The 26,864-nt window shown below is 37.4% G+C and overlaps 3 protein-coding genes across 5 annotated transcripts; 1 reads left to right on the top strand and 2 right to left on the bottom strand.

Annotated features, from left to right (window-relative positions):
- Nucleotides 1-1,827: 1,827 nt before the first annotated feature.
- Nucleotides 1,828-12,233, bottom strand: LOC139937252 (peptidyl-prolyl cis-trans isomerase FKBP2-like). 2 transcript variants are annotated; one of them, XM_071932358.1, is made up of 5 exons: nt 10,440-10,460; nt 6,318-6,528; nt 5,544-5,656; nt 3,668-3,750; nt 1,828-2,542 (listed from the first exon to the last, which is right to left on the bottom strand). In XM_071932358.1, exons 2-5 carry the CDS (start codon nt 6,507-6,509, stop codon nt 2,472-2,474), a joined length of 459 nt encoding a protein of 152 aa, XP_071788459.1. In that variant the 5' UTR covers nt 6,510-6,528; nt 10,440-10,460; the 3' UTR covers nt 1,828-2,471. The 2 variants fall into 2 exon arrangements, with proteins under 2 accessions (XP_071788459.1, XP_071788451.1); XM_071932350.1 differs by lacking the exon at nt 10,440-10,460 and adding an exon at nt 12,156-12,233 and having other exon boundaries at nt 1,831-2,542.
- A 212-nt stretch (nt 12,234-12,445) lies between these two features.
- On the top strand, nt 12,446-15,297 carry LOC139941024 (small nuclear ribonucleoprotein Sm D2). The gene is made up of 3 exons (XM_071937442.1): nt 12,446-12,573; nt 13,052-13,228; nt 14,188-15,297. Exons 1-3 carry the CDS (start codon nt 12,569-12,571, stop codon nt 14,363-14,365), a joined length of 360 nt encoding a protein of 119 aa, XP_071793543.1. The 5' UTR covers nt 12,446-12,568; the 3' UTR covers nt 14,366-15,297.
- A 1,377-nt stretch (nt 15,298-16,674) lies between these two features.
- Nucleotides 16,675-26,582, bottom strand: LOC139937166 (serine/arginine-rich splicing factor 6-like). 2 transcript variants are annotated; one of them, XM_071932214.1, is made up of 9 exons: nt 26,474-26,582; nt 24,611-24,734; nt 23,959-24,029; nt 23,701-23,820; nt 22,346-22,384; nt 21,889-21,958; nt 19,409-19,482; nt 18,717-18,827; nt 16,675-18,140 (listed from the first exon to the last, which is right to left on the bottom strand). In XM_071932214.1, exons 2-9 carry the CDS (start codon nt 24,728-24,730, stop codon nt 17,813-17,815), a joined length of 933 nt encoding a protein of 310 aa, XP_071788315.1. In that variant the 5' UTR covers nt 24,731-24,734; nt 26,474-26,582; the 3' UTR covers nt 16,675-17,812. The 2 variants fall into 2 exon arrangements, with proteins under 2 accessions (XP_071788315.1, XP_071788325.1); XM_071932224.1 differs by lacking the exon at nt 22,346-22,384.
- Nucleotides 26,583-26,864: the final 282 nt, after the last annotated feature.

Below are 26,864 nucleotides of genomic sequence, written 5' to 3' on the forward strand. Positions count from 1 at the left end.
TTAAAACAAGCCCATGACCTCAACAGGGGTGCCCCCTAAAAAAGAAAAACATATCAATCAAAAGGGAATTTTAAGAAAATCTGGAATCCAACACGCTTTTTACCATTCTGGTTATTATTCATGGTTTCTTTTTTATTGACTTCAATTGTTTTTATGAAAAAAGGTAGTAGTTTTGCTGATTACAAAATACTCGTTTATCAAACTTGACAATTGTTGCTGAATATAAATCAATAATATTACAAGTGAGACAATACAAACAATCTGCATAGTAGTAGTGAATATAAATATATATGAATAGGGTCATTCCGTGTCAAATCACCCAATGGGTTAAACCCTACCCTCTTCAAATTTGCTCAAATTTGGTTTATGGGGTAATCGTGGCTCAACAAGCTCAAATTTCAAATTTCAGCTCCATCCGATACACGGTTTTCGCGTTACGGCATGCTCTTTCTTGTTGATTTTGGTCAAAATGCGCCTGACCTCTGACATTCAAACGACCATAAATCGGTAACCTTTGGGTCAAATTGGTTAAAATTGGTGTCTTTGGAAAGGAAATTGTGTAAGCTTTCCAAATATGTCTTCTTCTTTTTTGTAGGAACATGTTTAGGTATGATAACCTTTTGACCTCTACTTTGACCTTGACCCGGTTACAATGACCATTACTCTATGCAATGACTCTCAACATGGCACAACCAAGTTTTACGCTGATGATGTTAGATAGATTAGATTAGATTTTTTTATTCGTCATGCCCAGCATGAAAATCACTTCCCCGAGTTTGCACATTAAAATACAGTCATTAAAAATAGCACAGAACACTAATAAAAATTTCATATTGCACATAAAAATAATTTAAAATACAACGGAATTAATATACATAAAAAAAACAGAAACTAAACTAAGGATGACTTGGAAAGGAAAGGGGGATGGGAAAAGGAGAGAAGAAAGGGTGTGGGAGGGGTGGGAAGACAATACATGGGAACAAGGGAGAGGCCGTAGGAGACATGGATTGGGAAGTACATAGTAAGTTATCTAATAAAATTGTTGTTAAAATAGAAAATTGCACTGGGTAAGAAGGATAGACGATGACGATTAGAGTTGGATTTGAGTTGACGCAATCTCCCAGACTTATTAAGAACAAAAGGTGTATGAAGTGGGTGGGTATCATCAAGTTGTATACTTTCGAGTTTTGACAATATAGCTGCCTTGTAGATGGAACCTAAGTCTTTTACAGGAATACCAATGAGCTTACTAGCAGATCTAGTGATTCTGTTGATTTTATTTTGATTACCCACAGACAGACCATTCGCCCATGCAATGCAAGAGAACGCAATGACAGACTGAATTACACTTTCGTAAAAAAACATTATAATATCCCGGTCAATGTTAAAAATCTTAAGTTTCCTTAAAAAATACAAACGTTGATTAGCCTTAGAGCATAATTTCTGTGTATTAAAGTCACCTGGAAGTATAATTTTTTTTTCTTTCAAACATAAGAGTATATGCTTACGAACAATAAAAATTTTTTTTTAATAATTGTTTGTCACGATTTATATGTTTAAAAAATATATAAAGTTGTTTGGGGGGCTGACTCCGCCTACCCCTTTTGTGACGTCCATCGAGGCAGACTTTGCCTGCAATGCGTATAGTAAACACACGTGCAAAGTACATGTACGTCCAAGTCATGAGTTGGTACATTTCAAAAAGTGTTTTTCTGCATTCAGCAGCAATACACCTGGTCGGCATTGCCGGAAAAAAACAATTTTTAATTTTTTTTTTGAAACGTACAAACTCACGACTTGGTCCGTACATGTACTTTGCAATTGTGTTTACTCTACGCATTACAGGCAAAGTCTGCCTCGATTGACGTCACGAACAGCGCCCTCTCGGGTCGGGGTCTACTCTTAAACTTGTAAATAACATAAGAACTGATTTTTTAAAACCTTAGTTAACTGTTTATTCACATTCCACTCATCAAAACACATATATTAGTGACAAAAGCTTTATTTTGAAAAAATACCACTTCCAGGTGACCTTAACATTCCAATTTAAATGGCTATCAATGTGAGTCCCAAGGTATTTATGTTCAGGGGTGGATTTCACAAAGAGTTAGGACTAGTCTTATCTCGAGTTAGGACCAGTTACTCGTCCTAACTTAGGACTATCCATGCAATTTGTATATCTCCTAGGACTAGTCCTAAGTTAGGACTAGTCCTAACTCTTTGTGAAATCGACCCCAGTAACCATTTCAATATCAACACCATTTATGTTTACAGGCTAAGAGTATGAACACAAGTATTCTCTGTCGGCTTAATTCAGACATGCAACTTTCTAATTTCAGACATGCAACTCTCTAAAAAAAAAATGGCTGATACAGTGTTTTCAGTTTTCTAAGGCACTTTTTTGAAAAGAAAAAGAGGAAATCAGCTGATCAGTTGAAAAGTGGCATGCCTGTTATAGGAAGCAAGAGGATTCAATTAGAAAAACCCTCCTTCCTTTGGTCAATTTTCATCAGCTCTACTTCAAAGACAAGAGTAGCACCCCCTGGAAAAAACAAAGCAGGATAGTATTTTCATTATTAATTTTACACAAAATAAACATTCATATTAAAGGCACTGGGGTCGATTTCACAAAGAGTTAGGACTACTCCTAAGTTAGGACTAGTCCTAGGAGATATACAAATTGCATGGATAGTCCTAAGTTAGGACGAGTAACTTGTCCTAACTCGAGATAAGACTAGTCCTAACTCTTTGTGAAATCCTCCCCTGGAAACGTTTGGTTATGACTCAAAATAAATATTAGCCTAAAAATTTACTTGGTATCAAGAAACAGAGAGCTGTTAAGCCATAGTGAGAAACGACTCCCTTTGAAGTAACTTAATTTTTGATAAGGAGGTATTTTCTCACTCAAATATTTGAATCTGAGAAAGACTCCAGGCCTGAAGTTTTTTTTTAGGGCATTCTGAAAGCCAAAGCAACTTTGACAACAAGGGTATTTTTTTCTTTTTTTAGAGAGGTTTCGCAAGCATCAGATACACATACAGATACCGATACATCGACACTTTGTGTGTTCACGTGACGCGTATCCGAGACTATCGTATTTTGAATACACGTTAGCAACGGATATGGGAGCTCAAACCTGTCGTACAAAAACGGATACTGTTTTGCAGACTTTTAGCTGTCTTTTTGTCCCAGATCAAAAACATTTCCCACGGAATTGCTTTCACTGGTATTGTGCTTGATATATAGACAATTGTTAGTCATTTGCAAGCAAAACGATGAGAAAGTTCAGTGTATAAAATGCGGCGTCTCTCGGTCATGTTTGTCAGAAAAACACTCATTATGAATGCGAGCGCACTCAAGTGAAACATGCCTATAGTTTGCAAAACAAAATCCAATACGCGATTGACGTGAACGAATACGGTTATCATATCCGTATCTGTATCTGTATCCATACGCTTGCGAAACCTCTCCATTACTTTCTTTTAACTTTGATGGGACCAGTTGAGCCCAATTTTCACAGCTTAGTTTATGCATATGTTGGGATACACCACGTGAGAATGCTGGTCTTTGACATATATCAAACGTGTCCAGTGCCTTTAAAAGAAAATCAATAATCTGTTTGTTTAGTATACCTCAAAACAGATAAAAGGGGGGGGGGCCCACTCACCTGGGATTTTGGGAGGTGATCCTCGGTCTCCATATCCTAGATCAGATGGGATAAGTAGTTTTCTCTTCTCTCCAACACACATGCTGAAAATTATGTAATGAACAAGTACAATCATTGCATGCATCATGATCAACAATATTATACACATAATGAATGTTTATGAGTGCAATGGTGCGAAAATGTTCATGAGTTGAAAGATGGAATGTTCTATTTAACGAGGCGGAGCCGAGTTGAATGGAACGCTCCAGCTTTCAACGAATGAAAATATTTGCACTATTGCGCGAATGAAAAACATTCATTATCTGTTTTTTATATAACATCCAAGTAGATCTTTGTCATTTTGATTGGAAGATACAACTTTTAAAACAAACAAACAAAGCGTAGGCCTACAATTTTTAATTGTGAAATTACACCCGTTTCTCTTTTGGGTCTGCCTGTTGGATTCAACAGTCACAATGTGCGTTCTGTACAGCTATTTTGAAACACGCAGAAGCCGAATGCTAGTAATGTGCCTTGCAGTAACACTGCTGCGTTACCAAAGACACGCGCACGCAGTGATGTTTTTGACTCAGATTTTTCGTTCCATCCGAAAAGTACTATTGAACGCTGCAGCGTGCAATAGTACTTTTCGGATGGAACAAAAAAGCACGGTGAGTGACTCAGCGTGCAATGGTACTTTTATTTGCTATCGTGTGACGGACAATCCACCAATCAAATTGCAAGGATCTGCTTGGGTGTTATATAAACAGTTATATTATCAGCCATAATAGTGATAGTGTTTAGATACAACGAATCAGTAAAATGGCAAAAGTAGTATTTATAGTATGTGCTTTTTAACCATGAATTCTTATGACTACTGTGTATGAGCTGTGTTAAACAAACATTCTCAAAAGGTTTCCCAAACAAGGAGATCCTTTTCAAATTGATCAAATCTTTGACCACCCATACGTGGTGCTTTCATTGGCTAAGTTTCTTGCATACCCAATAATAGTTTGATGTTATTTTTACTGCCTGCATATTGCAAAAGGTATTTATATAGTGCATTATGCTAAGTCCCAAAGCGCTTAACACAAAATAAAAAACACAGTTACGTAAAAAGAAACACGTTAAATACAGAAAGTACAGTTAAAATCCACATGGAAGAAAAATGATTAATATCACTAGCCAAATACATAATAAAATTAAAAACACTGGAAGAACCAGTGGAAGAACCAGTTCATCACATTCTAAAATACTGTGAATTGCAGCGAAGGTTTACTGTGAGGGCTTCATCTGTGCAGATGTTAAGCAACATTGTGAATAGAAGGAAAATTTTACAAATAATAATAATAATAATAACACCATTTATAAAGCACCTTTTCCTATGGGTTGCAAAGCACTCAGAGAATAACAAGAAAAACACAACAACAATCTGAATGAAATCAAAAACCAAGAGGGAAAACATGAGACCAGGGGCCAATTTCATAGAGCTGCTTAAGCAAAAAATCTGCTTAAGCACGAAAATAGCTGGCTTATTTTACACATGTTACTGGCCAAAATTTCATGCCATGTACATTGCTTGAGACTGGTATTTAGCTGTTGTTTACTTAGCATAACAATTGAGTGGGGTCTTGGCCGATAATCTGACTTTACTAAGCAAGGAATTTTTTGCTTAAGCAAACAATTTTGCTTAAGCAGCTCTATGAAATTGGGCCCAGGCAAAGCCTGCAGCATTGAGGCAAAGAAAGTCCTGCAAAAGCCGGTCTCTCTTTGACGAGAACGTGCAAATAAGGTACAGATGCACTTGCAACTTGCTTGTTACCAAGGAAAATAAATTGAACACCTTGCCAACAGGTGTCACCAAACCAATTAAGCCCTAAAGCTACTGAATACTCACTCGAGTAGTCCTTCGTCCCAGCCTTTGATCACCTGGCCTGCGCCAAGTGTAAAAACAAACGGCTTCCCCCTTGGAATGCTGCTGTCAAACTTGGTTCCATCTTCTAGTGTGCCCTGGATTAAAACAAATACAATAAATTAAAAGACCACAAAAACAAAGAAAGTCAAGGGATCAAATTGGAAAAAATCTAAGGTTAGAAACATTTATTGGCTGATGGCTTAGTAATTAATTGGACTTAAAATAAACCTCAAGATCAGAACCTGAAAAACTTCCAACTGGATTTTACACGTTCAGCTGAGAAACACCAACGAGTCTAAATCTCTGCAGCTCCCATATGATGTCAATACAAAACATACCACCAGTGCTGTAGCTAGACCAATTTTAATGGTGGGCTCTAAATAAAGTTAAGTCCACCAAGGGTGAATGGTTCAGCTGTAATAGTCAAAACCCCAGTTGCTGTAAAGATGGTGTGTATCACGACCTTTCTAAATATAATAATTAAAATAATTTTTTGAATTTCTATTGCTCTCTCTCCAGAACCAGCCTATTCTTCTTCCAAGTAAAGTGCAGACTTATGGCATGAATATAACGCACAGCGGCAGTGTGATATTGGGGCACATTACAGTAAAAATGGCCTAAGAAAAAATTACACCGAAACAAAATAAGCAAAATAGGAATCAAAGCCTTATAGACAAAACAGGTGCATGAACACCATAGGTAGGATAATTCATTGGCAAGTCATGATCTAGAAAATAATGGTTTTCTCTTCCTTACTGTGTAATGCATATGCAAGGAATCACCAACTTTGGATCTCCGGTCACAGTTTTCCACCTTCTTCGTGACGTCGATCTGGAGCTTCTGAGGCTTGTCACCAGCCTCAACCACAACAACAACAACAACAACAACACAGGCGATGAGGATGAATGTAACAATCCCAGCAGTCAGCGCCACCTTTAAAGATGCCATCTTTGAAATTGCTCTTCAACTAAAAAAACAGATGATTTATTATATCAGTAATGTCAAAATGAATGATCAATAACAAATTTTGACTTTACTTGGTGTGATAATCATTACCCTCGAGATTAAAGGAACGTGACTAAGAGCTATGATATATTATTCCAGATTCCCAGTATAGACCTTTACCCGTGCCCAATTTCATAGAGCTGCTTCATCAGCGGTCCATTTGTGCTTACTGTGCGATTTCCATTTCATAGCGATGCTAATTATTAGCACACAAAAGAGCGATCTAATTATCTGATGCTTACTGCATAAAAATAAATGACGCCACAATGGCAATGCTAATCCATGGACCATGGTGAATCAATTGTAAACACGCAATAAGAACGCCTAATTTGTCTGCTAACCTGTGAAATAAATATGCTTGCACCGTAGCACTTTTTTCTGCTACAGTAAGCTAGAAATTGTGCTTACTGTTAACCAGCACTAACCCTGGACAATATCCTAAATTTTGACTGGCGATATATAGTCGGGTAAATATTGCCGAGGTATGACGATATATCGCCAAATTGTTCAAGTTCAAAACAGCCTTATAAATGGTTAGATAGTGTTACAACTTAAAACAAAACCTCAGCACTATGAAATTGGGCCCTGCCTGATGATCTTGTTGATTTTTTATTTGTAAGCTTTATGGACAATTAAGACTTAGCCTTTAGGAGGCTAATTTAAATTTGCAGTAGTTTAATTATTTTGTTATAAAAATATATGAATAATAAATAAATAGTATTATAATACACTTCTTGCTCGTTCTGTATTCTGGTTGGCTGAAACACGGTCACGTGGGATGAACTAATATAGGCTAGTGATCGTGCGCGCATGTTTTGCCGGAATAGTACCAGAGCGGGGAATAGTCTTTAAATATAGTGCCCGCGGTAACAGCACCCTCTCTTGACTTGAACCGTGAACAACAACTACAAAACTCATTTTCAATCAATCAATCAATCAATCAATCAACTTTTATTTCCATACAAACACAATATACAAATACAAACAATAGGATGTTACAATACTGAAAACTGTATGGAGGCATGGCCCATTAAAGCAAAGCTTGTAAGCTGGAATGCCTTTACAAAACAAAGGAAGGTAATAAGATCATTTAAATTATAAAACAATGCGTATAGTAACAACAATAACATCAAAACGAGACGGATAAACGAAACGCAAAAACAAAACACCCAACAAGACAAACAAACACCTCAAACTAACACCTCAAACAAAACCAAACAAACAAACAAACAAACAAACAATACAATTACCATAAGACGGCCACGACGATAGAACTAAACCAAAATAATGACAGAATCACAACTATGTTACATAATGGGAGACAATGTGTTTTTTGAAGGATGCTTTGAATCGGCCAACAGAGGACTGCGAGCGAATTCGTCTATCAATTGAATTCCAGAGGCGGGGCCCATGATAGCGAAGAGTGTTCATTGTGTAAGAAGTATGTGAAAAAGGGATATAGAGATTGTTACAGGAGCGTGTGTTATAAAGGTGCGTGTTGCTGACAAAAGGAAAGTAATTGGAGAAAGTGTGGGGCAGAAGATTTTTTGTGTATTTGAACATGAAAATGGCTGTTTGAAGTTTGTTGATATCCGTGAGTGTGAGTGTGTTCAAGTTAGCAAACAAGGGCGCGGTATGGTCACGACGATGAGACATAGAAGCGATACGGATAGCCCTATTTTGGATTAAGAACAGAGAATGAAGTTTGCTAGTGCTTGAATGAGCCCAAACAATATTACAATAGTTAAGATAGGGAAGAATAAGAGTGTTGTAGAGAGAAAGTAATGTGTGTGTGGGAAGAAAGGAACGAAGCTTAGACAAAACGCCTGTGTCGCGAGAAATAATTTTCGAAACAGAGGATATGTGATCTTTCCAGGTCAGCTTATCATCAATTGAAACTCCTAAAAACTTTGTCGAGTGAACCTGTTCGATTGGAGTATCATTAATACTGATGGTGAAGTTGTCGTTAGCGTTGCGAGTCCTGCTGAAAAACATGTATTTGGTCTTGCTCGAATTGAGTGACAGCTTATTAGATCTAAACCAAGACGAGGCCAGACTTAGTTCCCTGTTGATGATATTGCTTAGAGAAGATATATTAGAGTGAGAAAAAAGGATAGTGGTATCATCAGCAAATAGAATAAAAGACAAGACGGATGAGCAATGATAAAGATCATTTACATACAAAAGGAACAGCAACGATCCAAGAATGGAGCCTTGTGGAACACCGCAGTCAATTGTCTTTAGAGGGGAATCACAGTTTTTGAAAACTGTATATTGTTTCCTGTCAGACAGATAATTAGCGAACCATTGGTTAGCCACACCACGCACTCCATAGTGATCTAATTTGTAGAGAAGAATGCTATGGTCAATGGTGTCAAAAGCTTTGGAAAGGTCTATAAAGACACCAATAGTAGACATTTTCTCAGTGAAAGAGTTGTTAAGATGATCAACAAGTTTAATTAGCGCCATATTTTCTGTTACTATTTGACATTTATGACCGAGCTGTGTTATAAAACACATTTGACTTGCATAATTCGATAACTAGTGTACGTCTATTCCCCTCGGGCCTGTGAGTGACCAGAAGAGGGGCCTATTTCCCTCGGCGGAATTCTTGTCACTCAAAGTCCCTCGTGGGAATAGACGTATACTAGTTACCTCGTTGCCAGTCAATATGTGTATAATAATAATTTAATTTATAATGCGCCAATTACAGACAACGCTGTTCAAAAGGTGCACGACACTGACAATAAAAAAGTAAAAACCATTAAAACAGGCAGTTTTCTCTGACAAGATGTGGTCTGTTAAAGTGTATTCTAAGGAGTAAAAATCAATTTTGAAATTGGATGTTTGGTTGCAGAGATATACCGTTTTTAATGAGCCTGGATAGTGCAAAAAAACTCGCCTGTGTTCAAGTTCAATTGTTATGTTTTTCTTCATATCGGTTACGTTTAATACACAGCCTATAGACCTTTTCGCAAATACTGGGGCGCGCGCGTAAAGCTTGGAATTAGGTGCATTGTGGTCTAGCTGGTAGCAAAACTTGATGCGTATCTATCCCACAATGCACCTCATTCAACAGTCTGCGCTTGCGCATTGGTATTTGCGATAAGGTCTATAGACCTTTTCGCAAATACTGGGGCGCGCGCGTAAAGCTTGGAATTAGGTGCATTGTGGTCTAGCTGATTACAAATTTGATTCATATATATCCCACAATGCACCTCATTCAACAGTCTGCGCTTGCGCATTGGTATTTGCGATAAGGTCTATGGCAACTATATGGCGACTGGCGAGCGCCCTCTACTGATGGGGAGGTTTACAAACTGCGCTACGCGACACAAGTATTATTTTTATGAACGGCAAAAAGACAAAGTGATATTTTTGTGAATCAAAACTGAGGAGCGGCAACGTGAGGGAAAATGTTAACTGTAAAAATTAAAAATGTGTTAAGTTTGGCAGGTGTTTGTGTGAATATTCTTTACTAATTATGTCAACAAATGAATCAGAATTGAATAAAATTTAAGAGTTTATGACTGGAATGTTTTCTTTCATTTAAGATTAATTGATCCTTTGATTTAAAATTGCAGTATTAATACAGTAAAAATATCATTAAAAAACTTGAGGATGAAGGCATTGGTACGCATCGATTATTGTTGTTATAATGTATTTACAAATTCTAAAAACTAGTGGGAAACTTTCCGTACGGCGTCACAACTTTTTCACTAATTTGTACAAAAAAGGATATTTCATTGAGGTAAATTAGGTACTAATTTATTTCATATCGAATGAAAAAGTAGTAGCGCCATACGGAAACTTTTCCTTCTTTTGACTCAAGATGAGCAGTCTGTTATTTTCAAGTCAGAACGAGGAAATTACCAAAAACAAGACCGGGCAGCTTCCCCCCAACCAAGACGAAACATAATTAGAGCCCAGGTGTCATGACAAAAACTGTCCGCTGGCAATAAGTGTCCGCTGAGCATGCGCAGTAGACCCTGGACACTATTTGGCACGGATTACGTGACAAATAGTGTCCGCCTAACAAATAGTGTCCGGGCACCATGCATGCTGCGCCGTGCTGATTATTTATAAACAAGCCAAATTAAACAAAATAGACGAACAGAACACTTTTACTCTCAAAAGTATGCAAGATTAGTATTTTAATATGGTAAATGTTACAAGTTATTTGCAATAAAATACAACCAAGAATGCTCTTAAAGCCATTGGACCCTTTTGGTAAACAGTGTTGTCCAAGGCCCACGCTTTGTGTACCACAACTTCTATATCAAATAACAAACCTGTGAAAATTTAGGCTCAATCGGTCATCGGAGTCGGGAGAAAACAACGGAAAAACCCACCCCTGTTTCCGCGCGTTTCGCCGTGTCATGACATGTGTTTAAAATAAATCTGTAATTCTCGTTAACGAGAATTGATATTGTTTTGCTGTTTTCTCAAAAAGTAAAGCATTTCATGGAATAATATTTCAAGAGAAGTCATTCACCATTGCCTTCTGTAAACCCTGTAAGTTATTTGTAAGTCTGTGAACTTTTTTTTTTTTTTCTGAACCGAAAGGGTCCAATGGCTTTAAGCATATAACTTCAAGTCAAGTTACAAAATAGACGAACACTTAATCTCAAAAGTATGTCAAGATTAGTATTTTACTTAAGTAATTAAAATGTGCAGGTTAAAAAATATGAATGAAAGTGCTAAAATTATAAATAGTACGAATACTTATAATCAAATACAAGCAGGAAAGCCCTTAAAAAAAAAACTTAACTATAAAATGTTAAAAAAGAAGCGAGGCACACAATGATGATGCTTGCTAACCGCGGACACTATTTAACAAGCTTCCGTAAACAATGTGACGTCATAGACGCTTGGCCAATCAGAACGCAATATGCTAACGAGCGGACAGTTTTTGTCATGACACCTGTCGGCCTATCAAACTTATTGTAACACACGCCCTCTTGTGGTGGAACATTACGGAAACACGTGTCTGTCGTTGCTCTCTATTTTTTGTTTTACAATACCTCCGAAACTATTCATCCGATTTCAAAAATAATTAAAATGTAAGCAAGAGGAGAAAATGCTCCTGCCTGCTTTAAAGTGTCATAGTTGTGAGTTGTACAAAATGTGAGTTATGATTTAATATATTTTATATTTCGTTCTTTTTTTTCGGGGCTGTGTACGTGCACGTGAAATCAACTTGACGGAACTGCCTAATTAAAAACCACATTACACATAGAACACTACATAAAGAGAGAGTATTAGAGTATTATATTACCAAAGCAAAGCTATAATAATATGAAGTAACAATAAAACAATACAATACAATGGCCAATGTTTAAAATTATAAGAACAATCAAGAATATTTGAAAAGGAGACAATTACCTGAAACCATAGAGCAAGGAAGGAATGAAGTGGCAATAAAAATAAATGTTTAAAAATTCAGAGAACCACGAAGAAAAATAGACTACCTAAATAAAAATGTCAACAGTTAGGCAACAAACATAGGGAAAAAGGGAAATGCTTATGTTTTTTACTTCATAAATTGCCCCCAAATAATAATATAACCATGATCATGGAGGTCCTTACCTTCCGCAGTTTAGAAGTTCCCCCGGCGCGGCCAGCACAAAAACAAGTGCACCAACAAAAAATACACGTAGCGGTCGGTACGGTTGTTTTTGGTACTTACCAAAACCTGAGAAGGAGTATTTCAATTATGAAACATACCCAGACGTCTATTATACAAAACATACGTGCCGATGAAAGAACACAAACGTAGCCAGACGGTGTAATGTTGTATCAACCTCGTTCTTTCGATACTTCGCTCGGGCAATAACACAAAACAAGGACCAGCGATCGGCGCGGCATGCAGTGTGTTTGTGTGCCAGGGGTTTGCGCGTCGTTCGTTTCGATGATCGTTTAAGTGCGTTACTCAAACGTTACATTCATCGTTCGCAGACGACTTAATCATCTTTAAAATCCACTGCATCTGACCCTTCAACATGTCGTAAGTTGTATTTTTTTGTCAACAATGTGTAATGATGGTATATGGCTTTATTGTGGCATATTTATTTATTTGATGTAAGCTAAATATAGACCAAAAATATGGGGGTTTCTGAAGAAAAACAATGGCAGATTAATAAAAAAAAGGTGTACATGTTTATATACGCTCTGCTCTTTTTATTACACATGGCGGTGAAGCATTTAATGCATCTAAAACCCTATTTATTTGGGATAAAGGTAAAACATGAGTGAAGGTAGTTCTCTATAACAAACTTGGCCACACTAGTGGGGCTATTACTTGGGTGAATCATGCAACATTACCAACATGAACAAGAACATTTTACAACCTACGTGAACGCCAGTTGCACATTTTGGTTCAACAAATGGAAGTTCAGTTGATTGATTGGCCCTTAAATTAAATCATAAATGGGGCTATATGGCAATGACCACATTTTTTGTCCTGCTCTTCTCCCTCCCTTTAGGTTATTAACGAAACCAAAGAGTGAGATGACATCAGAGGAGCTCGCTAAGCGAGAAGAAGAAGAGTTCAATACAGGACCATTGTCTGTCCTTACACAGTCCGTCAAGAACAACACACAAGTTTTAATCAATTGTCGAAACAACAAGAAACTACTTGGAAGAGTCAAGGCATTTGACAGGTAAATTAACAGCTAGCCACCACCACCAATAGCCTACTTTGTTTGGATTACTTCGTGTTATGGCTCGTTTTGAACATCAGTCTTATCATTCAATGGCGACTGTGATACTGATGATAGACCATGGAGGATGGATAGACCATTGTTATTAAAGAAAGCCATAAGCTCATAACAATCTATATAAATATCTGGGGTTTTCCCTCCCACACCTTAACGTGAAACTTCTTCTTTGTCTTTTCTCTAAGCTAAGGGGTTCTTTAGTTTAGAAAAGACCACTTTTCTGAGAACCCTTTGCTTCACAAGTTCACAACCAGAATCATGAAATGAAATTAAATGAATTGATGTGCACTCAATTTCTGTATGATTGACAGGTATGCAGATCCATGTAGCATGTAGTAAATTTTACAAGGTGCTGTCTGTGGTGCAATCTGTATTTGGTATTTTTTATTTACTGTTTAATAATAATAATAATAATAATAATAATAATAATAATAATAATAATAATAATAATAATAAACAACGCTTATAAAGCGCCTTACATCCATGACTGGACCCCAAGGCGCTGTACACATTAAAAATAGCTGCAAACAAGAGCAAAAAAAAAACCAAGAGCATAAAAGATTTCTAAAAATTTAAACCACAAAATGGACCAGCCAATAGTTAAAACCACAAACCGCGAAATTTAAAAAGTTAAGGAAAAGCACTACTATAAAAAGATTAGTTAAACTTACAATACATTAAAAAGGTGTCCATATAGGAAATACACTGACAATTATATCATATCAGGGGTCGATCCCGTAAAGAGTCAGGACCAGTCCCTTTAAGACTAGTCCAAAGAAATATTAAAATATATGGCCAGTCTCAAAATTAAGACGAGTAACTGTTCCCTTTACTCATTATATTTCTTGATTTCTGTGGTGTGTTTACAGCATTTTCATCAAACCTTTCCAATTTACTTTCAGACATTGCAACATGGTACTGGAGAATGTGAAGGAGATGTGGACAGAAACGCCAAAAGCCGGTAAAGGGAAGAAAAAGTCCAAACCTGTCAACAAGGATCGTTATATTTCCAAGATGTTCCTGCGAGGGGATAGCGTTATCCTGGTGTTGAGGAATCCTCTGGCAACAGCGAAGCAGTGATGCACAAAGGGATGAGAAACTGTTGTTAGACAAATGAACAATCACGAAAGACTTTATGGCAACCATGGCTCATGTTTCTGACTTGAATGGAGTATGCAAGTGGGATTTGTGACCTAGTGAAGCATTGTGTTCTGTGAATTTGCCAGTCGGCTATAATTCACCGGTTTTGCCATTTTCTATTTCAATTCCAACAGTTCTACAGTTATCTGTATACTCACTTGTTCAAAAGAAGGAAATGAACTGCTTTTGCAAAATAAACAACAGAAAGCTCAGAACTTTTGAGGTCATGGGATGTAAGCTGAAAAAGAAGTCTTGCTTTTGTAAATACATGTACATTGGATTTGTACTAGTGTTTATGTAAATAATTGTGTTACTGCTTATGTTTATTGTTAGTGAGTGTGTCTTAACTCAACTCGTGGTAGACTTAAAGAAAAGGGATAATGTATTTTGTCAGGTCAAGGTTTTCAATTTGATATTGTGTACAAAAGCAATGGGGATGTCAGTCACTAAATAGAGAACCAAAAAATACATGAATTGTAGAAGGTACAATGCGCTAGCCTAAGCCTTGGACTTTTTTAAGTACAGCAGTTTTCTTGCAAAGAAGTCTGCTTGCATAGGAAATGCAAGGGGTGCCAAATGCTAGTAGAATCATTCAGAACCTGAGTCACTAGGTGAGTTATAGTTATTCTTCCAGCTGTATGTCACACCTAGGTGCAGTTGGTTTTCCAGATGGTGTAGGATTTGACATGGAAGAAATAATGGCTTTATTTTGTTTATCTTGCATCAGGCTTATATTTTAGTGTTTCATACGGTAGTATTCGATTGGGTACAACTCCCATTACTGTACATGTAGTGAATTATTTTATTCAATAACTTTTGTTTCAAACTGAAAATAATGACCTGATGATTGATATTAAACTAAATAAATTCAAGCTCTGTATGCTTTGTGTGTTATTTTGTATAAAGCCAGACTGGTACAAAAATCACTTTAATTACTCCCCCCCCCCCCCCAAAAAAAAAAAAAAAAAAAAAAAATCAAAACAAATAAGTAAATAAATAAACAAATTATAGTTTTCTGGTTTTTCAACTTTAAAAAAACCTTTAACACTTTGTCAGTGTGGGTGCAAGTATTCTTGTCAAAAGAATGACTGAAAACCAGGATCCAATTATTGCAAGTGGCAACTTGAAAAGTATTTTCCACCCAACTTATACATGTAATTATCCCCCCCCCCTGTAAATCTTTTTTAAAAATCTCCCATCTTCCCTCACTGTATCACAGTATGGAAGGTGTCGTGGCAACTGTGGTAACTTCTTTCCCCAGACACTTTGATATTTCCATCCACCCATTATTTCATGACTTCTATTTGGGAACCTACCCAAGCTCTCAGCAAAGAAGAATGTGTGTTGCTGGCCACTGCTACAGGAGCAAATCAGTGTCCAATATTGTTCTGAGGGCCCCTAAGCATGGGAGGAGGAAATCTGGTAGACAGGTGTCAGATGCAATATTGTCCACTCCTGACACTTTTGCATATGCAATCGTGTCCGTACATGTATGTGCGCGTGTAAGCGAGCGTGCATGCACTGAACCTACATAATATTTGCAGCATGAATATTCCACATTTTATGATTGCAGCGAATACCCAACGGCCCAACATTTCCCATGTCAATCATCACATTCAATTAAGCTTGTAAAAAATGGCGAACGTGTTCTGTCGACCAAGGGCGTTTATTTACTGCAAGGAAGGTTTTGCACAGGGGCGGACACAACTGCATATGCAAATGTCACATGTGTCCGGGCGGACACAATTGCATTATGGAACAGCGTCCGAGCGGACACGATTACATATGCAAAATCGTCTGGCGGACATTATTGCATATGCAATAATGTCCTCCGGATAGTATTGCATAGACATAATTGCATGCGACACCAGCACCGACTTTCTCAAAAAACCAACACGGGACTTGAATCAGCCGATTTCAAGTCAGCAATGGGGACAGAAAGACTTGGGGAACAATCGTGATTCGAGGACACCACTCGACTTAAGCAAGCATTATTTCATTAATGTAAGGTGCAATCTTTAATTCGTAAAACATCTCCCATCCTCACCGTCACAGTATGGAACTTATATGTATGGGACCTGTGATGACTTCTTCCCCCAGACACTTTGACTAGTTCGTCCACTCATCATTATTATTTCGAATAAAAATGAAAGGTGTAACTTTGAATCCTTCCTGAAGTTGCTAACTTACAGAAGATTGAATCGGACACATCTAACAAAAAGAAGTTAATTTCCTAAAATCACAACAAATTCCAAATACATTTTAAGTTTATTTTCACATACACAAACAATATCAGTCACAATGAGACAGTTAAATTCGATGAAAAATTGAATAGAATTAACCAACTGAAAATAGTATTTATTGACAAGTACAACCTAAAGGAATCCACTGTAGTTTTTCCTATTTCACCATTGATTGAGATTTTAGAACTTATCGACCGAAAGCCCGTTTGATTTCAGATGCAATCCATGCATTTTGTTATAATAAAAACACATCCATACAGAAATCATTCAAATAAAAAAATGTACCAAACATGTTCCAAATCATTAAGAAATTTGCCTTTCAAGTTTGGTATACGTCAAAAGAAGAGATGAAGGAAAATGGCTACCAAGCAGGTTTTTAACGCGATTTCTTCTTTTAAGAGAAAATAAATTGGCACAAATTCGACTGTTGCGCCGATTCCCTTAAAAAGTTTTGTTGCCTGTTACTTATGTACTGATAATATTCCTGCATCTTTCACACATTGTAATGAATGAAACAAAACATAAAACTGATACTTAACAGAAAGGAGACAAAATCACTAAATGTACAGCTTTAAAAAGTGCATGAACACCACCATCACACCCCCCCCCCAAGAAAAAAGAATTAATTGGTTTGCTTTATACCATACTTTCCTTGCTTTATAGTTGGATAAAATAATCATGAAATCATTTTATGAAAAGAAACTCTACAAAAAATGCCATAATTTTCTTTGCAATTACATGTATGTTGTAGAGACGAATCTATTCATTCCCCCTATATACTTTTTGATGTTATAGGAATACATGAAATTGAAAACGAGCATTATCAATGCCTTCCTCTTGAACCAAACTACCAAGTTAATCCTTTTCATTTTAAAAATATTATTTCTACACCAAAATTGACATTACCACCAGGTCGTCCGTTCACCTTGACCCTTTAATCATGGGGGCAGTAATGTCATCAACAAAAACTTGGATATAATACACAAATAACATGGAAATGGTCCAATATTTTGACCCTAGTCTTTAATATTAACATTGAACATTAAGGATCTTGGTACAACTATTTGTTTGCACACCCTTCTTGAATGTACCATTTGCATATCTGTACTGAACCATTACAATGTACTCAAGCTATCCGACTTCCTTAGTCGCAGGGGCTGTGTGATCTTGACTTTGAGTGGGAACGGGATCGAGAACGGGATCGTGGGGAACGGGATCTGGATCTAGATCTGGATTTTGATTTGCGCGGTGAGACACTACACCTTGGTGACTTAGACTGGCTACGTCTTGCACTCTTGCTTCGGCTACGACTCTTGCTGTTGCTCTTGCGGTCCCTTGAGCGAGATCTGCTTCTGGAGCGGCTTCCAGATCGTGAGCGTCTGGAGCGAGAATGACGGGGTGAGCGAGAACGAGATCGACGAGGTGAGCGGGAACGAGATCTAGATCGAGAGCGACTACGAGTATAACTTCTCCTGTGGATAAAATACATTAAACAAATAAGAAAAGAGAACAAACCTTTGGGTGTTTTTGTATTTGGATTGGTTAACGACTGGTCATATGGGGGTGTATTAACATCTGATATAAAGACTGGCTCTATGAACTGGCGACTAAATGACCCAAGCATTTTGTTGTCTAAAAGCTTTTATGCACATGCATGTTTTCTTTGTATTTATCAATTTTAAGGGAGCTGTTACACACACGCACCCCACATTATAATGCTAAGCATGAAGCTAAACACAAAAACCGTATTCACATATTTGGAATCTTAATTTCTTCAGAATTCACAGTTCATAGTCAGGTTCTTGAAAAAATATGCAAAAAAAAAAGTCAATAATGTGACAGCTATAAGACACGCAAAAATTTAACACCCTTGAACATTATAATAAAATTTCTAAAATAAATCAGCAAACGAAAAAACATTATTAAATGAGACTAAGTTCGTGTTTTGGACAGCCACTGGTCTGCAGACTGTTGTTCACTATTAACAAACATACAATTCTCTCTGGATTTGTGAAACCTTTGGAGAGATGTTCTAGAAAACAACTTACTTCTTCCGTGGAGTATCTTCCATTATCTTGATGTGTCTTCCACTCAACTCGGTTCCGTTTAGCTTTTTGATAGCATTATTCATGTCGTTCAAGTTGTTAAATTCGACAATGCTGCATGAGAAACAAGATACAAAATTAACAACTACAACACATAAGGATCAAACAAATGAATAATGGTTTACATTAAAATTCCATTCTTTTTGGCTGAACAAAAGTCAAGTTTTTAAGACTGGACATGCCACCTCAATATTACCACGCCAGTGTTCTACAAACTGAGCTTTTGAGACCGTTGGTGGTGTTGGCAGTCTCCCTATTTTGTAAATATTTTCATTTAGGGTACCAATTAGAAGCCAATTAGAAGCCATTTAAACCGTTCCTGAATGCCAGGGATCAAACCTAAATTTATGCTACAACCTGGGAAGCGGTAGCAGAGGGTTACTTGATAGTTTAAAAAGAAATTCATAATTGAAACAGCTAGAACATTTTTAAACAATGACGGCTTCATCTACTTGAGTCAAGTGTCATTAAACACTGCTTTATGCAGTGTCCCAATTCTCATTGAATAGGTTTTTCTCATTTAAAATGAAATTCCAGACTGGGCCGACTTTGGTCCATGCAGTTGTTACATAACGACAATTTTGGCAATCAAAATCAGTGAGCAAAATTAACCTCATTGTGGACATATAACATACCCTTCATTTTTGCGCTGTTTGTGGGCATCTGCAAAGGTCACTTCACCAGCCTGACGCATGTAATCTTTCAGATCCTACAGCAAGGAAACATATGGGTACAAATACCAATCAAAAAAAGTACATCCAAGACATTTTTGAAAGTTTACATCTAGAGATTATGCAACTATTTCTTCTTTTTTTTTGGGGGGGGGGAGGGAGGGTGGCAACATAAAAGGGTTTGAGAGATCTTATTCGAGCCAAGGAGATGGTGTCATGCTGGTAAGCGATCACTTTTGGTTGCATGCTATAGGTGACAATATTTGGAATAAGGGCAAACTTGGTTTATTTTACAGGAGCACGCCAGGTACATATCTAGGGAAGGAATACGATACAAATGAATAACGCACAACAAAATAAATAAAAATCAAACAATCTCACAGTAACATGGTTTTTTGGGTCTTTAGAAGACTTATCATGAAAATCAATTCTATTTCATGAACACAACTGATAACAAAAATAATATCCTTTTTTATTTTCATAAAAAGGTTCATGTTACCATGGGATTGTAATAATTTGGTAAAGGAACAAAAATCAGGGTTTTTAATGTAAAGAACACCAGGAAATGTTTGTCCGCACAGTAGAATAGAATAGAATAATGTATTAATGTCACTTGTAACGAGAGCATGCAAAACGGTGTCGCCATACAACGGCGCCATCTTTTGAAGTCGGTAAACAATGTAAACACAGTAAACAATGTTATGTCTTCACTAATTGCAAGTATTTTTTAAAGTTCTAGATTATGTAGTTCATGGTGTTCATTACAATAACTGATCACATTAGTAATAAATATGCCTGAAACAAATGAAAATGTTGGCTGGAGCTATCCTTGGAGCAATCTAGAACATCGTTGATGATCTCGGATGGCGTAGTCCAGCAGTGTCCTTCAGCAACAAGATTGCCTACCCCTTAATTCAACTGATTAAAACACAAGCTCATTGATCACCAAGAGAGAAAGAACACATGAACATGTAGTAAGGAAGTACTGTCAGTCAGGCAAAGAAACTTTGGTAACAAAAAATAAAAAGTTTGCAATTAAATTCTTGCATATTTCATCCTTACCCTGAACACCCATCAAGATTCAAACTATTTATTAAAAATGTTTACTTTCCCAAACCTAAGCCGTCTCCCTTATGATTGTTCATGTGCTCTATCTTAAAAGTGACTGTGGACTCCCTGATGGTTTAACATTACTATACCTTCCACAGATAGTAAGGCCAAGCTCTCATCAGCCATCGATATTTACTTGAGAGGGGCAGCTACAAGACCCATGAGAGAACAGCCAGACAGAGAGGCACCCCTCGGGGGTGGGTCACACTTTATGCAAAACAGCCAGCCAGCCAGCCCAGCTTCAGCTCAGATTGGCCCAGGTGGTGGTAACCATCAGTAGAATTTCAACCCAATAGAAATTGGGATTGATGAGCAGTTGGAGAAGGACACACAACTTTTTTTGCATTCCTCCACATAAATGCCAAGGAGGTTTTTCCCCGATTGTTTTTGCACCTTCATGGTTTCATTTCAAATTTCTAGAGAAGGTGATCAATGCCAAAATGTATATTTCTATTTTTCAAATGAAGGTTACCAAAATTTTGAGATGTCGTTTGAAACAGTTGACATGTTTTGAATTGCAATCGACTTAGTACAATTGACCAATTTCTCAGGAAAAAAGTTGTAACGGTTCTACTGTTCTAATTTTGTTTACTGTTCTTTTCTTTCACTTCAAAGTTTTCACATCATACTTTTTTTTTCTTCAGTTCTGATCTTTTGGCTAAAAAATTGAATTCTTCGTGTGTGAAAAAATAACGTTTTGTTTACTTGGATATTTTAGGGGGCCACAGTTTCGGCCGAAAAAACTTTGCATAGAACATCCCTCAGGGGAAGATGTACAGCCAGCCCAGGGCGGTCGTCCAACCAGAACTGCCAAAAGGATTAAGCCATCTGCCTGCTCGTTTCTCTCTACACACAATGGGGGGATGGTTAAGGAGCATGAGGCGGAGGACGCTTCAGCAGCCACAGCCCTGTTTATTCTCGGCCCTCAGAGAGCGATAGAACATCATCTGCCATGACCTAGACCTTTTAAGCCCTTCGTTAGTGGTACAAGGGGGGTACCTTCCCTCAGATAGAGAGACAACCCTCAGTGCCTTACATGGACATCTCAGTCGCTAAAATAGTGCTGAAGAAAGGACAACATTGCATTGGTCAGTTGGCCACTTGTTTTACCATACAATATCAATATAGTCTTTTGAGGGCTTTAAGAAAATAAGGCAATGACTGTTTTTTTAGCCATTCCCAGAAGTCAGGGTTAAAGTTAAGGAAGAAAGGTCTAAAAATCAATCGGGTAAGTTGGACAAACGATTGCAAATGATGAAGTTCATTATAACCACTGGATGGTATGTATTGTAATGTGTGCCAATTATGAACAGAACAACAAACTGAAATCATACCTGCCAACTGACACGACTGGAGAGATTATCAACGATGACACGGAAATCAGTGCGTACAGGTGGACCGTATCTGAAAATATGCCACAAAAATTCAAATAATGTTATCGTGATCATGTTCTTGCAAAATACATCTTACAGGGAGGACAACAGAATGCTCTTATGGTAATACACATAATCATCATGTGTGTGTGTGAGTGTGTATATATCCCCTTGTGGACCTACACCAGGGTGGCGCATTTCATGAATTGGATGGATTTAAGCTTAGATGGATTAGTAAATCAGGGTAACTAATCTTTTTAAGAAAATTGGTGGCGACATTCTTCATGTTACAAGGATTGGTCAGGTTTTCAAAACCACAATAGATTCAATCATGTCAAACCTTTAAAAGCACCCTAAATTATAATGCAATGTTTATTTCTTACTTATTTTGAGAAGAATAATTTTTGAGTTGTCTCACCTAGAAGATCGACCAGAATAAGACGCTGAGCCGTTATGACTGAAGGAACAAAGGGAAAATATACATTATGTTTGCATTTCAGGGGTAGTCGGCTTTATCTGCCAAATTCACATGCTGCTTCACAGGTTGAAATCTCAAATAAGCAAAAGGACAATTTTTTTCTTCAATCATCTGTAACAACATTTTTTTTTTTAGCTGAAGAACCCCAAAGTGCATATCACTGATCTTCAAAAGTTGTGGAAGAAATGGCCCACTTTCTCAAAAGAGAAACGTTTTCAATATCAATTTAACAGAATGATGAAAAGCATAACATCAGAGGTTCTGTTTCAGTAACCCAACTTTGAGAAGAAACATCACAATCAGTTAGGGGTAATTTACATCAGCATTTTCCCTTCGTTCTGTTCAGCCATCCCCAGGTCATCTAGGGATATATACACACCACACACTCCTAGTTTGAAACTCCTTTTAAACTGTTGCTTTTAAAAGAGTATTTCATAAAGTGGCTGCCCATTGACAATGATTCATGGTGTGGCCCAGATAGTCCACACAATCAGGAACAGTTTTCCTTCATACAGAAATGCTTACAAAACACATCACCAGTGAGCAGTTTAGCAATGCCATGTCTGTTGAAAGATGCCATGTTTTTCTTGGCTGATAAAGCCTTTCACCTAAAGCGTTACACATTTTAGGCCAACTTATAATTTCATGGTTAGCATAGAAATATGTAGATGAATATGTCACAGCAAGATAGTTAGTTACTTCTTCATTTATTGCTTGAACACGTCTAAAGCTTCAAATCTTTATTTTTGTAAGCTTGAGTGATACTGGGTTTTTAACATCCACGATAAGTCATCAAATTTTCTTTGTGGTGTAAATGGTTTATTGCTCCAAATGGAGAGTAACTACACTCATCAGCTGTGTATTAAAAGTAAACAGTTACACAATGGATTTACTTTAAGGTATTATACAAGGTTGGTAGAGATGACTAAGTAGTCACAGAGTTCATGTTTTATTATGTAAATACCAAAGCATGAAATAACAAACCTGTGAAAATATTGGCTTTATCCATTGTGAGTCGGGAGCAAATAGTGAAAAGCCATGCACAATTGTCAGCATGTAGTAAACACACTGTCCTTAATTCTGTTTTTTCAGCCGTTACTTTTTTCCTTATTTTAAGATCCTGTTTTTTTCTCCTGATTTTAACTTCATAATGTAGGGAAATTTTTCCATAATTCGCTAAGCTTTCAGAGCTTTTTTTTTAACAATTACGTTTTTTATCCCTACCAACCTGTAGTATACCTTTCAAAGTAAATGCAACAATAAAGATCAACAAAGAAGATGACTGTATTCCTTACTTGTCGATCCAGCCTGGTCTTCTGTCACTGCCACCTCTATCCCTACCCCCTCTATCATTAGAACCTCCGTAGCGATCATCTCTTCCTCTGGCTGGTCCACGTGCATGCTCAATAATCACCCTGTACAAAAAGATAACAATAGTATCATTACATACAAATTACGTTGGCAGTTATCCAATGGCTTGTTTTGAAATACCTTTTTTATAAATAAGTTAATGAATAAGTTTGCATAAAAAAGTGATTTCCTTGAATGCTCACCGTTCACCGCAAAGTTCTCTATTATTCAAGTCATAAACTGCATCCTCAGCATCTCTGCGATCGTCAAATTCCTGGGGGAAAAGGAAACTTATTTAGTAATGTTTTCCTTGCAGATTGACTTTATAAAGCCATTCAGCCTCAGCCTGGTAAGTTTCACCTATGTTTAGTTACAAGCTGGTTGTGTAAGTAACTAAAGCTAAGATCATGCACCTGAAATTGCAAATATCTCACTTTTAGCCTCGACAGTGTAGTTTTTTGAGAGCATCGGAAATGAGAAAACAACTCTATCAAGGAAAGGAATCAAGGACTACTTTTTTTCTTCAGAAACTTCACTAAATTGCCAATCATGCCCAATTTTGTGCGACTGTCTCAAGCAAGGAAGGGGCACAGCCAGGGCACAGCAATTTCCTCTAGTAAGGAGCACTTTTATGGTGGAAAATGAAAGCAGAGGGCACTGCAGAAAAAACACAGGCCACCACTGCAATTGCTGTGGATGTCGAGTGCTATTTTGAGTCCTTGTTGTTTAACCATTTGCATGATGGCCAGTTTGAAAAATTCCTTCATTGTTTTCAAGTAACCAAAAATGGGGTCAATCTCTTTATGTCAATTTAAAGTTAATAAACAAATGATTACTGGACTGTACAGTACTTACCACAAAGCCGAAACCATTCTTGAGATTGATCTCTCTGATGTGGCCGTAGTTCTTGAAAAATCTTTCAATGTCTTTTTCCCTCGCCTGATAGCTCAGACGGCCAATATATACTCGGCTCATTTTGCTGTGTGCAGAAATAAAATCATACAAATAAAAACCTTTTACAAAATTAATTAATTTGGATAGTACGGTTCTCCTGTATATTTTTATCATGCTTATGCAATAATTTTTTGCCATTTTTAAATTGTAGTTTCTCCATATTCTTTGTGATTTTGTTTACTTTAATAGTATTTCTTTGTTTTCTTCGGTTGTTTGCCTGTAGTTGTGCTTGTCCCTTGTCTTTTGGTTTTTGATGTGAGAACAAGGGTCCCCAATGAAAATGGCTTTGCTCTCTCAATTCAAAGATGAAATTCCATTGAATGTTTGATAACAAATCCAAACTCTCTGTTGCCATGGTCTTGGACCTAGTGCCCCTTCAAAAAGTGCCCCATCATAGACTTTCCCAATGGAAGTGCCCTTTATAACTCTAATGATTAAAGGATTTGTAACTTTTTGTAATACAAAACATTATGTCCACAGATGAGAAAAAAACAAGTCACAAGTGAATTTGGGTCTCAGTGAGACAAAATTTATTTTTAGCATGTAAAAACGTATTAAAAAAACCAGTAACGACCTTCAACTGTGCACTGTCATGACAGTGTAACGAAGGTCTTCACACGACACCCGCCCTCTGTTGTTAGTAAGTGAGTAATCTACCCGTACCATAATGACGCGTCGAAACATGGTTTTTAAGCCAAGATGGCAACTGATCGCCGTGTTACTTTGCCATGTTACTTTGCCGTGTTACTTCGCTTTTTCTGAATAAAATTTCAGACTTTTTGTGAAGATGTGCATTTACATTTCTGTATTTTAAAGCTTTGGTTTGCGGTTTTGGAGATTTTTAAACTTGTTGTCAGCGTGTCGACGGCACTCTGGACTTGTTGTCGGCTTGTTGTCAGCTTTTAATAAGGACCCATTTCACCCTGTACAATTCAAACCTGGTTTGTAACACACCAGCTTCGCGGTCAGGAGTAGGGCAACGCTTTCGCAACTAGTATGCGCTGGCAACTTAAAATCATGCAGGATTGGATTAGCATGACTAGCGCCCGGACAAAATTTAACAGCGCAGAGCACCGGCAAAGGGAACCCTGCCCCCCCTCCCCTCTCCCAAAAGAAATCATAATTTTTGGGCCTCATCTCTTCCCTCATTCCAATCCCCCCCCCCCCCCCCCGAAAAAAAAAACTTTCCATACAAAACCACCACTTTTTCACTCCTTTTTTTAACAATAGGGATATCTCATGTAGGTAAATTAGAATAATACTATTTTATCTCATATTCAAATGAAAAAGTCGTGGGCCCCATATGGAAACTTTTCACAAAAAATTAATTTAAATGTGAGGCCCCCCCCCCCCCCCCGGCTCATCATGCCCTTTTTTTTTAACCCTTCTTATTTTCATAACAGATATCATCTAGCAAGAACAAAAGTAGCATTTTTATTTATTCAACAGATACATACTAAATAAGGTCCCTAGGAACATGGACGTAAACCGTGGATATATATAGGACGCGTCACGCTACGCGAGCCGACCAACCAAGGACTGGTCGGCGCGGCCACGGCGCTTGCATTCTCTGGAACCTTCCATCCACTCCAACAACAAACAGCAGAGCAACCTGCTGAAAAATAATGACTTAAAAGATAGCTTAATAACAACAAATTGGAACAACAATAAAAACATTCGAAGGCAATAAACATATATAAATACAGTGTTGTTTAAAGAAATACATAAAATAAGACAAACATATAAAAAACAACGTTTCCTTACACAATTCAATTTGTAGCAAACGGTACCTCCAGCTTCTCTCACGCTTCGCAAAAATGGCGTCTAATGATTTCCCTCGGTACGGTGCGCAAGCGCAGATAGTGCAACAAAATCTGCCGGGTTTCACAAATACTACATCAGGGACAGTCAGTCAGCGCAGCCAAACCTATGGTGGCCCTGAAACAACATCAGTCGCAAATAATTTTGCGCATTGCAACTGGCCCGGTTTTTTCCCACCTGTTTTCTTCACATCTCCAATATTTATTCTCCAGGCAGGCAAAAAAATATATATATATATATATAATATAGATCTAAACATGGAGGTCTAAATAACCAGTTGGGTCTTTGTTGAGAGTGCCAATAGTTTCCGAACAGTCGCCATTATTCAACAAGT

This window comes from Asterias amurensis, chromosome 1, assembly GCF_032118995.1.
Source record: "Asterias amurensis chromosome 1, ASM3211899v1".
Lineage (NCBI taxonomy): Eukaryota > Metazoa > Echinodermata > Asteroidea > Forcipulatida > Asteriidae > Asterias > Asterias amurensis.